The sequence below is a fragment of the Phoca vitulina genome, unplaced genomic scaffold (genome assembly GCF_004348235.1).
Source record: "Phoca vitulina isolate PV1807 unplaced genomic scaffold, GSC_HSeal_1.0 scaffold4, whole genome shotgun sequence".
Classification (NCBI taxonomy): domain Eukaryota; kingdom Metazoa; phylum Chordata; class Mammalia; order Carnivora; family Phocidae; genus Phoca; species Phoca vitulina.
Window position 1 is genome coordinate 25,478,302 of NW_022589707.1, and position 14,801 is coordinate 25,493,102.

The 14,801-nt window shown below is 31.0% G+C and overlaps 1 protein-coding gene across 1 annotated transcript in view; it reads left to right on the forward strand.

Annotated features, from left to right (window-relative positions):
- Window positions 1-14,394, forward strand: part of ASZ1 (ankyrin repeat, SAM and basic leucine zipper domain containing 1) — a 47,579-nt gene extending 33,185 nt beyond the window's left edge. The window contains exons 5-13 of the mRNA XM_032401187.1: window positions 549-660; window positions 1,187-1,321; window positions 2,473-2,597; window positions 3,558-3,633; window positions 4,616-4,672; window positions 5,619-5,728; window positions 9,259-9,364; window positions 10,384-10,497; window positions 13,727-14,394. Of these exons, the coding sequence (XP_032257078.1) occupies window positions 549-660; window positions 1,187-1,321; window positions 2,473-2,597; window positions 3,558-3,633; window positions 4,616-4,672; window positions 5,619-5,728; window positions 9,259-9,364; window positions 10,384-10,497; window positions 13,727-13,879 (988 nt within the window). The 3' untranslated portion in view covers window positions 13,880-14,394. The remainder of the gene's footprint in view (window positions 1-548; window positions 661-1,186; window positions 1,322-2,472; window positions 2,598-3,557; window positions 3,634-4,615; window positions 4,673-5,618; window positions 5,729-9,258; window positions 9,365-10,383; window positions 10,498-13,726) is intronic.
- Window positions 14,395-14,801: the final 407 nt, after the last annotated feature.

Consider the following 14,801-nt stretch of genomic DNA (forward strand, 5'->3'; position numbering starts at 1 on the left):
TTAAACTATCTCTTTCTTGATTAGAGTAAGACTCCAAGTCAGGGTAAAATTCTTTCAGGCTTAAACTAAAATAGAATCATAATGGACAACATTAAGAAATAAGAGAGCATTTTAAACTTTTATTTTTATTAAATGTAATAAATAAAATATAATAAGCATTTAATAAGTATGAGCAATGCTGAGGTGACAGGGACCTTATTTGTGTCATTCATCACTATATTCCCAGAATAAGCATTGTAGGTACTCTGATAGTTTTCTATATGAATATGAAATTAATGAAAGTTCATATTAGAAAGTATGGCCTGTTTAGTGATTTTTTTTAAACACATCTCTTCACTAGAGGGTGCTGTGTAAGCATTCAATACTTTAAAAGTATCTTCTACACATTTATTTGCTGGGAAATTGGATTTTTAAATCATCTGATTTATTAAAAGCTTTCATTTCCTTTGCTTTCAATACTTTGGTATTGGATATGGTAAAATTCATGAAACTGAGTAGCTGTTAATGGCAGCATTAACACAGATGTTTCTTTTCTTCCTCCTCTTCAGGAGACTTATGACTCCAATCATGTATGCTGCCCGAGATGGTCACCCTCAGGTTGTTGCTCTCCTTGTTGCTCATGGAGCGGAAGTTAATATCCAGGATGAGAATGGTTATACTGTGAGAACTGATTGTACAATGTTCCTTTTTATATCTTGTCATTATCAGTAGTCCACAAAAAAGTTTTTAAGAAGTAAAAATTACAGAGGGACTGGGTTATAATTGCTGTTTGGTGAAGAAAACAGCTGAAATGGAAAAAAAAGGAATGAACTTTTTTCTTTTTGCCCTCACCCTTGACACAAGAAGCTGTAACACACAACAAAGCCTGGGTTCTGGAATACACATAGAATTCGTTTTTACAGAAAACAGTTCAGTGATTAGCAGATAAATTATTTCATTCTATAACATCACTTGAATATGTAAAACATTATTTGATTTTATAAAATCAGTGAGCAATGGCAGTCTGCTTTGCAATTACAACTTTGGAAATATATTTACATTATACTGTAAAATGAAGAGATTGCATCATTCTGTTAATTAACCATGTTCACTCTTTTATTGTGCCATAAATACTGTTGAAAAGTTTTCCTTTCTGTCTCATATACACTCCCTCTCTTTAAACAATCTTCTTTTCCCCCACTTACAGGCTTTAACATGGGCAGCACGTCAGGGTCATAAAAATGTAGTTTTGAAGTTGCTTGAACTTGGTGCTAATAAAATGCTACAAACCAAAGATGGAAAGACACCAAGTGACATTGCAAAAAGAAATAAACATCTAGAGGTATCCTATGTATTAATTTTTCTATGGCATGTTATATTATTATTTCAGAACTTTTGTAATATTTTGTTAGAACTTAACAACTGTCATAATAGTGTATCTGGCTATTATTAAATGTTTAAATATGTAATTTTCCTTCAGCCAGGTAATGAAAACTTTATTTTACTAGAGTATTCACTTTTACTAAATAAGAGGCATTTATAATGTGGTAATTTAAAAGCTATATAAGGAAATAATAAAGTCTTATTCTGGCCCTAGAAATAAAATTGTAATAGGACATTTAACAATTCAAACTGGTCCAGACTTTTAAAAATTAACTAGTGTTTTGAGAAAGCTAGTAAAAAGCCAAAATTTGAACATGTAATTAAAATGTTGTTTTTTAATTTTAATTAATACATATTAAACATTTTAAAAATTAAATCCTTTAAGCTACATTACTCCTATACATGTAACAAGGCATATAATAAAGTGATAACATACTTGGGTAGATGATCTACTGTCATTTATATATTAAAGTCAATAATAAATATTTGCCATACATTAAATCACTTTATTGATATAAACCTTTAGTCTGAGTATTAAAGCTTTTGACCAAAGGCCTGTAATTTCTAAGCAAGGATCAAATACAGTACAACTGTAAAACTAACATACAGTTCAAGAGCTTCTAAACCTGAGTTTCTGAATTTGAAAGCATGTAACATTCGAAAAGTTCCATCACATAATCAGACCATGCCACTTTTACTGCATGGAAAATAACTTTCTCTATATTTTAAGCAATCTGATAAATATGCCTTTCATTTTCTAACTCAAATCTGCATTTCCAAAATTATTCTAGAATAATTACTAATTACTAACGCCCTGGGAAACTTCAAAAAGAAATTTACCATTTTTCTTCTAAGCTTTGAAAATTTGGAAACTTTTAATTAGTCTACTGCATTATTAAATTTAGGGTAGATGACACTGAATTTGACATAAGAAATTTATGAACATCAAAGATTATTTTGTGTAATAAATTGTTTTTTAAAGAGACTTGATTTTGTGTTCTGGCTGATTATGTGACATAACCCTGACTTACTAAAAAGTTAGATTCTAAGTGTAAGTGATAGTATATAATAATGTTAACTGTATTTGAATGGCTTGTTAACTTTTTGCAGATCTTCAATTTTCTTTCTTTAACTTTAAATCCATTGGAGGGAAAGCTTCAACAGCTAACTAAAGAAGAGACTATTTGCAGACTATTGACAACGGATTCTGATAAAGAAAAAGATCACATATTTAGGTAAATAACATGTTTTTATTTGACAAAATAGCTATAAATAAGCAAAAAATATGCATGTTTTTAAAAGTTTTAGTAAATGTGATGACAATTTAAAATATGATATTTTACACTTTTACAAGCATTTTTCAATATCACTGAGAAATGTCTGCATTTTAAATGCTTTTCTTCTCCAGAATTTTTGAAAAATTTTATATATGTGAACTAACAGTAATGAGAATAATTTCTGACTTTAAATAACAGTGAAATTTATTTCTTAAAAAGTCAAAGATTATATTTTTGTTAGTGTTCAAACTAGAATGCTTTTTTTTTTTTTTAAGATTTTAATTATTTATTTGACAGAGAGAGAGAGAGAGACAGCGAGAGAGGGAACACAAGCAGGGGGAGTGGGAGAGGGAGAAGTAGGCTTCCCGCCGAGCAGGGAGCCCGATGTGGGACTCGATCCCAGGACCCTGGGATCATGACCTGAGCCGAAGGCAGACGCTTAATGACTGAGCCACCCAAGCACCCTGCAAACTAGACTGCATCTTGCTTACTAATTCTTTTTAGCAGATTTCTGATTTTATAAGCTAAAATTAAAAATACATTGTTTGCTGAACACAGTTCAGTACATGGCCACAAAATTATTCTCTGCTTACCCACATTTAAAATTATTAAATCTTTACTTCTTACAATTAAAGAGATTTTCATGTATAGAGACCTCACAAGGAACATACATATAGGCAACTAATTTAATTCTTAGGAAAGATGAACTACATTTTATTGTCATCATTTTCTCTGTTTACTTAGATCTTCACTCAAGAAACCTTCCTTATTTCTTTGATATACCATAGGTCTAGTGTGTAAATTTGCAACTGTGTTCTATATAGATTCATTCTTATTCTCTCTCTCTGTATTATAAATATATGTTGATTGTGCATTTATAGTCTGTTCTGAAATTGACATTGCTATAAATATGTATAGTTCATATACAGCATTTGGAGATCTGGAAATATTTTTACATGGTCTTGGACTTGAACATATGACAGATTTATTAAAGGTAAGATTTTGTGTGAGCTACAGTGAGTTACATATGTATGTTTATTTGTTAACTAAGTATTAATTCATAAGCATGCTGATATAAAAGTGCCAAGTACACTTTTCTCCATAATTTGTAGTAGATCCCATTTTAAACTTAAAAACATTTGAAAATTTATTATTCTGGAAATTTATATAAATTTGAATCTGGCTGGAATAAACAGCTTTTACTCACTGCCTAAAACTTCATAGAACTCCTCCTTGTACGTTTAAGCCCTTAGTTTGTTTTTTACAGTTGCTGATCTTCCCATATAGAATATTAGAAGCATGATTTTCAGTCAAACAAATCTGGTATCAGATTCTTGTTCTAATGATTAACTGAAATGTTACTTAAATCTGTTTTTTCATAAAGATGATAATACCTAGTTTAGGATTGTCATAGAGATTAAATTAGATCATATGCCTAGCATTGTTACAGATACTTCAGATACGTATTATGGCATTTGAATAGATGACAGTTATCAGCAATTTAGCTGATATGAAGCAGTAAAGCACTATTTAAGATAGGCTCTCCTTAGGAATATGCACATTCTGTTTAGGTAGTTCAGAATTGGGCTACGTTGTATAATCTTGAAACTTCTTCCTATTTGAGAAATACTGAGTTATTTAATATGCAGTTAGAAATTTAAAATATTCATAAAACATAATTTCGGTCAAATTTTATAAAGCTATCTTTCCCTTTATGTGAGCAAATAAAAGTTGTAATGATTTTCTTTGAATCTGGGAAACTGGCTATGTTTGTACTTTTTTAGGTAATTATATATATTAAGACACTCTACTGTCTACCCAGTAGTAGAGTTCTATACCTGCATATCCTATCCCCTTTTAGAATTGTAAGTTGTTTAGGAGGGTAGTATATAACTGACTAGGTTATGACATTTGCTTACTTCCCTTTCTGATGTCTTACTTATATTGAAAGGTTGCATTTTTTTTCTTTTCTACAGGAAAGGGATATAACCTTAAGACACCTTTTGACCATGAGGAAAGATGAATTTACAAAGGTTAGTATCAGTTTCAAAAACTCCAGACATTCTTTCATATTTTAAGAATTCTGGATGCTTTTATTTTCTATTTTAAAAATCCTAGGGGTATAGACTGTAAATGACCTTTTGCTAGGTTTTTTACTAGATACGATTATGGATAACCATATTTAAAATCTTCTGTTATAGTATTAAGTTGCTTTAAGAACATTTAAAGACTTAGAGTTTTTTTTTTTTCTTCAGATTAATCATGACATCTCAACTAAAACTGGTGCTTCATTTCTTAATCTGGAATAGTTTTGTAAAACCAGGTTACTTAGAAATAAGAGGTGGCTTTTTGTGTACGTAGGTATGCATATGTGTCATCCAAATACTACCTTTTGCTAGGTTCTCAAAAAGATCAAGACCTATTATTTTGCCATCCACTATTATTAAGTAACAATTTGAAAATAAGCTTGGGAAATATGAGAGATACTTTAATAGAATACCTAAAAAATAATAATCTTCCTCCATGAACACATTGGAAACTTGAAATCTTCAGTATTACTACAAGTCAAAATAAACATACTACTTAGCTAAATCCAGGAGAGAAAATTTAGTTAACACTAAAGGTAAAGACAAAGGAAGACATAATCCTTATTTAATCACTGATAATATTTTAAATAATACTTCGAAGGAAAAATTATTTTACTGTGGTGGTTTTGGAAATTTTAATATCTAGTAATTTGCTTTTAGAATCCAATTTTGCAAAAAATTGGCTGTAGTCACTATATATCTAAACATCTTAATGATGTAACCTTATCAATCACAATTAAAAGCAAACCATCTATTTTTCAGTGTTTCTTATTTTTCTCAATTGTTTTTTCAAGATGTGAATTAATCAAGTAGAAAATTTCTTTACTAATATTGAATATTAAATTACTCAAGTATGACTGCCCTGTTGTACCTTAAAATTATTTCTACTTAGAATGGAATTACCAGTAGAGATCAGCAGAGAATTCTGGCTGCTCTTAAAGAACTAGAGGTAGAAGAGATAAAATTTGGAGAATTACCTGAAGTGGCAAAGTTGGAAATCAGGTAAAATTAACATTAATATTGTTTAGAATCAGCTGTTCTTAAAAAAGAACTAAAAAGTTTAATTTTGATAGTTTCTGAGTCTTTTTACTTAATATTGTCATTTTCCCAAGGAAATGGATAGTTCATTTTACAATATATTATGTTCTGAAGTGGGAGGTACTTTATAACATCAAGTTTTATAAAGTCATTTTACCAAAAAGCAAAACTGCATCTTCTTGTTAACTCACTTAGAAACATTCTTTTATTTTTTCATTGCATTTTGTTAAATGAACTATATGAGATCCCATGCTTTTTGTAGTATAGCTCTTATTCTCTTTAAATCATTTCAAGTGTCAAGTTGAAAATTCAGAGTAGTAATTTTTTCACTTAGGGCAATAAGAAAGTATTTGCAGTGTAGCTCAGCTCTATTTTCAGCCTTACTCTTTAAGGAATTATGTTGTCAGTATATAAAGTTCGGTTTCAATATTATAAACTTGTCAAGCACTGATTATTAGTAATCTAAAACCTATTTTAAAAATAATTGTATTTGATTTTAGTAATATTTTGTGGGGCAGTAAATTGCTTAACTTTTAAGTGAAATAAATACAGAATCACAGGAAATTGCAAAGAGATGTACAGGGAAGTCCTATGCATTCTTCACTCAGTCTCACCCAGTATTTTAAAACCAGAAAACTGACACAGGTAATACAATCCACATAGCTTATTTGTAGTTCACCAGTTAAACATGTGTTCATTTGTATGTATGTGTATAGCTTTATTCAGTTTTATCACGTGTGTATCTTCATTTAACCACTGCCACAAGTATACTTAACATACCATTACTATAAAGCTCCCTCATACTGCTCCCTTATAGCCACACCCATCCCCCCAATCCCTAACAACCAATAATTGGTTATGCATCTTGATAATGATATTATTCACAAATGTTACCTAAATGGAATCATATAGTATGTATCCTTTTTTGATTGGCTTTTTTCACTCATCCTAATTCCCTTGAGGGTCATCCAAGTTCTGTCTTATAAAATATACTTACAAATGCAGAACTATGAGCACTAATGTATCCTATCTAAAAGTAACATTGCAACTATAATAAACATGAATTAAACAAATAAATTACTAATTTCCACAACATTTTAGGATTTAGAGAAGTTTTCCATGGGATAATTTAAATGATCCAGATTTCTCTAAATAGCTTATTGCAAAATTAAATTATTTCTCTTTATCTTTTTCCTTATAACAAGATGATCTGTATTCAAAATAATGCCTCATCACTGTTTCAGAATAACATTATAACTCTTAAATATTTAAACACTGAATATTTAAAAGGATTTCAGGTGTGAGAACTTAAAATCAGCAAAACTTCTTGAATCTCTGTTACTTTTTTAAATTTTTTTAACTTATTGTCTCTGTGAAGGAATGAATATTCTAAGTTCTACATGACTAAATTGGAAATTAAAATTTTTAATGTAACTTATTTATATGATGGCAGAGTTGCCTGTAAGAATTTACTTTGTGGAATTTAATAGACTTAAAGAATGTGCAGAATCCTGAATGGTTCACTTATTAAAACTGCTGAATTTTTTAAAAAATATAACTGGCAGACATATATTCCAGGAATTTGACCTTGTTATTAAATCACAGACTTTGTTTACATGCTGTTATGAAAAAGGTTTTACTTCCCATTTGTTCAAAGTCATTCTTTAAAGAAGAAATTAGTCATTAAGTCATAAGAAAACTAACAGCAGGAAAAGTTGAACTGATTGATTATAATCTTCTGGTAATGTGACTTCAACAATCTAGCTACTGATTTATTTTATGATACTTTCCTTCTATGTGTTAAATTTTCTAAAATAGTCTGTTACAAGAACACATATGCACAGTACATTTACTTTTTTCTACACTTAGCCTTACTAGTTTGCAGAATTGGAGAATGCAGTTTAAAAATAATAACTATTCCATTACTACCTTGAGATACTTTGAACCGAAACAGTAAGCTTTCATCCATATCTTGACGTTTTCAACAGTTTATGTCCAGACCTTTTCTCTGAGCCTACCTGACATTTACTCGAGTATATCAAAGACATCTCAAAACTGTGTCCGTTAAGGAAACTATTTCTCCTCCAAAAAGAAAAAGATACAGAATTTTATGTAAAAATATATTGTTCACATCTATTATTTATAAACATTCTAAAATTGGAAACTCTAAATATTTAACATCAGGGGAATGGTTGAATTACATTGCGTTAATATATTCTGTTCTGTCCTTCAAATTATTTTAAGACTTAATGTCATGAAAAAATACTCATAATAAGTATAAAAGGCAAATATAAAATGGAATGTGAGGTATAATGCCAGTTGTATATATGCATATGAAAAATAATGGAAGAAAATGTGTGCTATAAGAAAATACTCTGGAAGAAAATAGTATCAGTCATTATCTTTAGGTGGTAAGAGTAGTGGTAATTTTGGTTTTAATTTTTCCAGGTATTTTTATCTTTTATTTGAAGTACCTTTATTTAAGGTATAAATTTTTTCCCAACACTTCACATTTTTAAAACATGGTCTGTTGTTTTAGTTAGTTTACACCATGCCATGCTGCAGTAAGAAATAACTCCTATCACCCCAGAAAGTTCCTTTGTGCCTCTTTTTAATCCATCCCAATTTAAAATAAAATAAAATAAAAATAAAAGCACTACACTTTTAAAAAAAGAAATAACTTCTAAATCTAAATGATTTATAATAACAAAATGTATTTCTTGAACACCTGTATCACGGCTGCACCTGAAGTGGATCTCCGTCTTGTATTATTCTGAGAACAGGCTGGAGAAACAGCCCCACCCTGGACATGTTGCTCCTGTGGCAGGGTAAAGAGAGATACATCCTAACAGGAGGCATATTGTACAGCTCTGGGGTGGGGAGTAGGCAGCCATTCACATAGTATGTGATGAATGCGTACTCTAGAGTTGTGATTTTTACAACGTGCCTGTCAATATTCAGTGGCCCTGAAAATCATGTGTCACAAGAAAGGTATGTATTTTCCTTTTATTCATTAAGACTGTGTAAATTTATATTCAAGTACCATCTCTGTGAAGCATTACGAATTCTCTATTCCCATTATACTAAGTTCATTATCTCTGAGTTTTAGATGTCTCAACTATAAGCTAATGTTAACATCTACCCTATGGGAGTTGTTAGGAGGAATTAATAATAAATGTAAAATAACTAGTGCAGTGCCTTCATGTAATAGATACTCAAATATTGGTACTTTTATATTCCTTCTTTATATGTCCCTTTGAATAATGAGATTATAATTGTATGTCTGCCTGTCATGCTGAAGCTTGAGATCCTCAAGATTGCAGACTTGTTTTCTTTGTATACCCAATGTCTATTTCATAGCTAATACATATTAGCTATTCTATAAATATTTTTAAAGAATCTAGTAAATATTATGACTAGACATTGAGTAACTAACCCAGTAGAATGAAGTAATTTGCTCATATTAGTGATTCCTATTTGTTTCCTCTCTTTAGTGGTGATGAGTTCCTCAACTTTCTTCTGAAATTAAACAAACAGTGTGGCCATTTAATAACAGCTGTACAGAATATCATTACTGAGTTGCCTGTAAATTCTCACAAGGTATTCTATAAAAGTTGTTAAGAAAAGTATGAGTGCTGGGGCGCCTGGGTGGCTCAGATGGTTAAGCCTCTGCCTTCGGCTCAGGTCACGATCCCAGGGTCCTGGGATCGAGTCCCGCATCGGGCTCCCTGCTCAGCGGGGAGCCTGCTTCTCCCTCTCCCTCTGCCGCTGCCTCTCTCTATCTCTCTCTCTGACTCTCATGAATAAATAAAACATTTAAAAAAAAAAAGAAAAGAAAAGTATGAGTGCTGAAGAACATTCCAGATAAGTTAATGATAATTCTCTAAACAGTGATCTGGTAAAATTGTATCTTTCATCTATAAAATCACATGAAATGTAAATAGGTCAATATGTTTAATTATTACTCCTTTATATACTAATTAATTGAAAAACTGTTCTAGCTTAGGAAAAGGAAAATGAGTCAGACCAAAAATTATACTGATCTGTGTATTGAACTTAACATTTGTTCTTAAAGGGAATATAGTTGTTTAAAATATAAAGTGACAGGAGACCCAAGTGAAAGTTGAAACAAAACAATGTGTTGAGTGTTATTAAAAACCGTATCAATATAAGGTTTTTTAATGAAGGAGAAGTTAAAGTGTAAGTGACCTGTAAAAGCAAACTTTTTTGTAGAGTTTTTCATGTGATTTGGTTTTAGCTATTTATCGTGAAAAAATCTTAATGCATTTGTTTTGCTCTGATTTTTATATAACACTAATATAGGAGTTTTATCATTCTTAAAACCTTCATGAATTTATTTGTTCACCATAAATTTTATTATTACTAAATGTTAGTCTCCATAAAGTCATACATACATATATTTAGTAAATGTATTCAGGAAACTGATGTGACTATATAAAATCACTAACTTCGTTTTGGTGTCAGAATTTATCCTGAACAAAAAATGCTTTTCAGTTACATAATTTAATGGGTGAGAATACTGTATAATATTTGTAGATATAAAGTTGTAAAAAGTCGTTTCCCATTCTTTAAAATGTAACTTTTGAAAATATTCACAGATAGTACTAGAATGGGCTTCTCCCCGGAATTTTACTTCAGTTTGTGAAGAACTGGTTAGTAATGTTCAAGATTTGAGTGAAGAGGTCTGCAAACTAAAAGACTTAATTCAGAAGGTATTTATTTAATATTAAAAAGGGGGGAAATGATGTACAAATAATATGTCAGACAGTGAAGCAATTCTGACAAGAGCAACTTAAGCTCCCACTAGACAAGTGGAAAAAGGAAGGAAGGAAGGAATAAATATAAGAAACAAACTTTGTGAGTCATTATAGGAATGCAGACTAAAAGAACAAGATCTATCATTTTCATCTTTTAAATTAGCAAGGTAGAATGATCATCCTACCCATTACTGGTTATTCACCAAGCTGCTATTTTCATGTGAGATTGGTGTCACATCCCCTTTCAGAAACAATTTGGCAAGATGTGCCAAAGACCATAAAAATATTTGTATCTTTCAATAGTTTAATGATTCCAAAATTGTATGTGCCATAATGTCCTATGCCAGGAGAATGATTTAACAAATTGTGGTACACCCATTTGTTACAATGATATGCAGCCAAAAAAAAAAATGAAAATCAAGTATCAACTTGTTGAAGGTGTGAAGTTATGTTTGTAAAGTTTATTTACATATAAATATGCAGATGGGAAATTATGAAAAGGACATGTTTATCGGTTCTGTTGATGAGATAGATTTTTAGAAGAAATATTCTATTTTCTAGACTTTCTTAAAGAGTATGGGATTTTTTGGTGGTGTTTCTGTATTCATATAGAACTATATATCTGGATTTAAGGACAGATGATTTTCCCCCCTTTAAGAAAATTGGCTATAGCAAGATCCAAGTTGCTGAAATAGGGAACTGTGCTGAAGATAGGTAATAAAGGAAAACATTTTCATTTGACTCAGGAACTCACTTCTGAGTTCTCTTAGTCTATTTAATAAATATCTTTGGTATCTATAATATTTTTATGAAATAGCTGAAGTGAATGTTAGATTATGCATTAAATTTGTGTAGCTTCAACCCGTAAGTCATTTGATATTTTCATTAATATTTTATCAAAAAAAGTTCTTCACAGAATCAACTTTATACATGTTCCAGGTAATTTGTCATCCTAGCTATTAACATGTGTTCAATTAAAAGGAGTCTTTTTAAAAAGTAAGCAGAAAATTATGAAGCACATTTTACAAAATAATAGAGGAATAAATTTTAGATGGGGCAAATGAGCAGGATATCTCAGAATTCTTGTAGAAGATACCTCCGTTCTACAGAAAGAGGCATCTCAGAAGTTGGATCATCCCTGACATTTATGCATTCACAGGCGTAAGAGGCCTGCTGTATGGCAGACAACTGGGCTCCCCATTAGTCTCCTAACTATGCTCCTTCCACGTTCGTGTTCCTTTAATCCACACCACTCCTCAAACTTTCTCCTACGAAAATCTGGTTTTCTACTTTCTGAACTTGTTGACAACATGAGAATTATAGCACCACTCATCTTCACTACCTTCATCATCTTGAGTAAGTGAAGGAAAATGGTATTGATTTTACTTAGCATGATATTTTTCATGAAGATCCAGGGGAAATTTGGAAGGACTATGTAAAGATACTTCCTGCAAAGCATCACCCTTTAATGTTTAGTGTAGGAAATTCCCCAAGACATCTTTTCCTCAGGATTGGTAATTATTTGGGTTCTCCAAGATGAACTAAAAAACATTTGGGGCGGTGGGGCGGGGGGAGAGGGAAGAAGACTGAGATGAAATTAGAGCGAGAGGACAGGTTTTTCCTAAAGGAATGAAATTAAGAAACACTACTCTAGGGGTGACTTTGACTCTAAAACATAAATAATTCAATCAGGTACCATGATATTTATTTTAATAATGCATACCTATAAGGAGAAATTTTAGCTTTCTTTAGCTAAACGTAAAGTCTTTTTTCTGTGGCCTTCTCTACCTTGAATTTATACATTTCTATATAAGAACTAGCCTTGAAAATACATTTGTTGGTTTATAATAATGGCAGATACAGTTCTTTGGTCAGGAAAGTCTTAATTTTTAAGCAAGCTATTATATTGGTTTTTCTGGATTAGTCTAAAGTAGTAATCACCATAATGAGATTTGATTTAGAGAACTGCGAAGGCTTCCAGATTTGGGAGTATGCTGTTATGCCTGTTAAGCTTATGATACTTCAGTTTACCAATAATAACTGAAGCAAATAAAAAAAAAATATGAGTTACCATAGATAAGTGTATGGAGGTAACAAAGAGAGAGGGTAGGAGAGGTCAAGGCTAGACTTTAACACCACATCACTCTCTTTCAAAGCAACACACTGACAGGCTCCTGTCAGAAAGGGTCATTCTAAGTAATTGGTTAATAAAAGGAATGGCTGTCTCAGGATTCAGTAAATGGAGCATCAGTGTCAAAAAGGAATCTGTTACTGAATGAAGCCATTTGGAAGTTAGGCCAAGAATACAGTATTAATGAGATTGGCATTGAAGTCTGTTTTCTGCTGTAAATTTAAAATTAATTTTGCAGGCTTTTTAAATTAAATATTTACACTGTAGATTTTAGATGTAGTTATTCTTGCTAATGTTGAAAATATTTATGTCACCACTCCAGCCCAGGATGTTTCTAGTATATATCACTCTATAAATGTGCCTGATTCTTTTTATCTTTTGAAGATCTTTTGGCTTCTGCTCATTCTCCCTCTTCTGCCCCTCCCCCATCAACTGTCTCTTTCCCCTTCTCTCTCTCTCATACACATACACACGTGGTTGGGTGCCTTCTTTAGCAACGGAGTTCTTATATGAGTATTTAGAAACTGACTGGGCCATGTACTTTCCTTGCTGAGAAGTCCTAGAAGAACCACTTAAGTTTTTGTTAGTATTTGTTCCTACGGTTATATTTAAATAAAGGATTAAACTTCTAGCAGTAGCATCAAATCTTCTAGTTTTTGTTAAATTTCATGTATTGTAGGTATACTATAAGAATGGTTCACTTTTTTGTAAGAAATCATTTGATGTTTAAATATAGAAGGAAAAATAACAACTGTCATTGCTTGTAGGTAAAAATAGAAACATTCGAGGAACTTTATCTCCTGATACAAAAACATGATTTTAAAATTAATAATCTATGAAAGCATTTATTCTTAATGTGAAACTAATTTACCATGATAGGATCCTAGGGGGAAAAAAACTTTTAAGACATATGTGTTCACTTTAAATCTTCCATGGAAATCTTGCATTGGCCGCCTCTACGTCAATTGAATTAACATGGATATTATATTTTTAAAAATCAAAGATATTTTCAGTGTACATTAACTCTTTTCATTTTCTCATACTAAATATTAGTTGCAAAATGAGCGAGAAAATGATCCAACTCATATACCATTAATGGAAGAAGTATCTACGTGGAATAGAAGAATTTTGAAGAGGACGGCTATTACAGTATGCGGATTTGGGTTTCTTCTTTTTGTTTGCAAGCTAAGCTTCCAGAGAAAATAACGCTAATACTTGTTTTGAATAATGTATGTATAATTCACATTACCTACAGATGTTGCTTTTAACTATTTGTGGCACAGTATAACTACATTATTGGCTGATACTCCACGAGAGAAGTTCTGAGAGCATAGAGCAGAAAGTTTCTTTAGAAAATGGTTTGTTAGTTTGAGTTAAAAACATAATTTGTTATATTTTTATGTTAATTTTGATCAAGCAGTAAATTATAAGTGATTCTTAAGTTTGATTCTATGATTCTAAATCACATTCAAAATAAAAGTTTTATCTAATATTCTTTGACATTTAAAAACAGTATGTTCCTGACTCTAACTATAGAGAACAAACTGGTGGCTACCAGAGGGGGGGTGCGTGGGGGAAATAGGTGATGGGGCTTAAAGGGGGCACTTTATCATGATGAAAAGAATAAAATAATTAAAAAAAAAAAAACTATTCCTTTGTCACAGTGAATCTTACAGAATTGTAAAGTGTTCATAAGTCAGTACCCTTTTAGTCCTTATTTTTTCCCTTCTGTTTGTTATTATAAGGAATTTTTTATTTAATTTTTTTTGTTATATAGCATTAGGAAATTAATAATTTTGAAACTGTTTCAGAGAATGCAAATCATGAAGATAAAATGTAAAATTTTTGAATTATGGATTAAAAACCTAGGGAAATATTCAAAATGGAAATTTAAAAAGAAAATTTAGACAACAGTATAGAAAGCACAGAAGTACCTTAAAATTTTTTATGTAATGCACCTATGGGAACTATGACATGTACTATGTGTAACATTCTTAAAGATGTTATGAAAGTGAGTGGCATGTGGCAAATAATTTCTCATATCAATCTAAAGAAGTGATACATGATTTTGGTTTTTTTTTTTTTTTTTCAAAATCAAAATGATGATACTCAGATTTTAAAAGTAAAG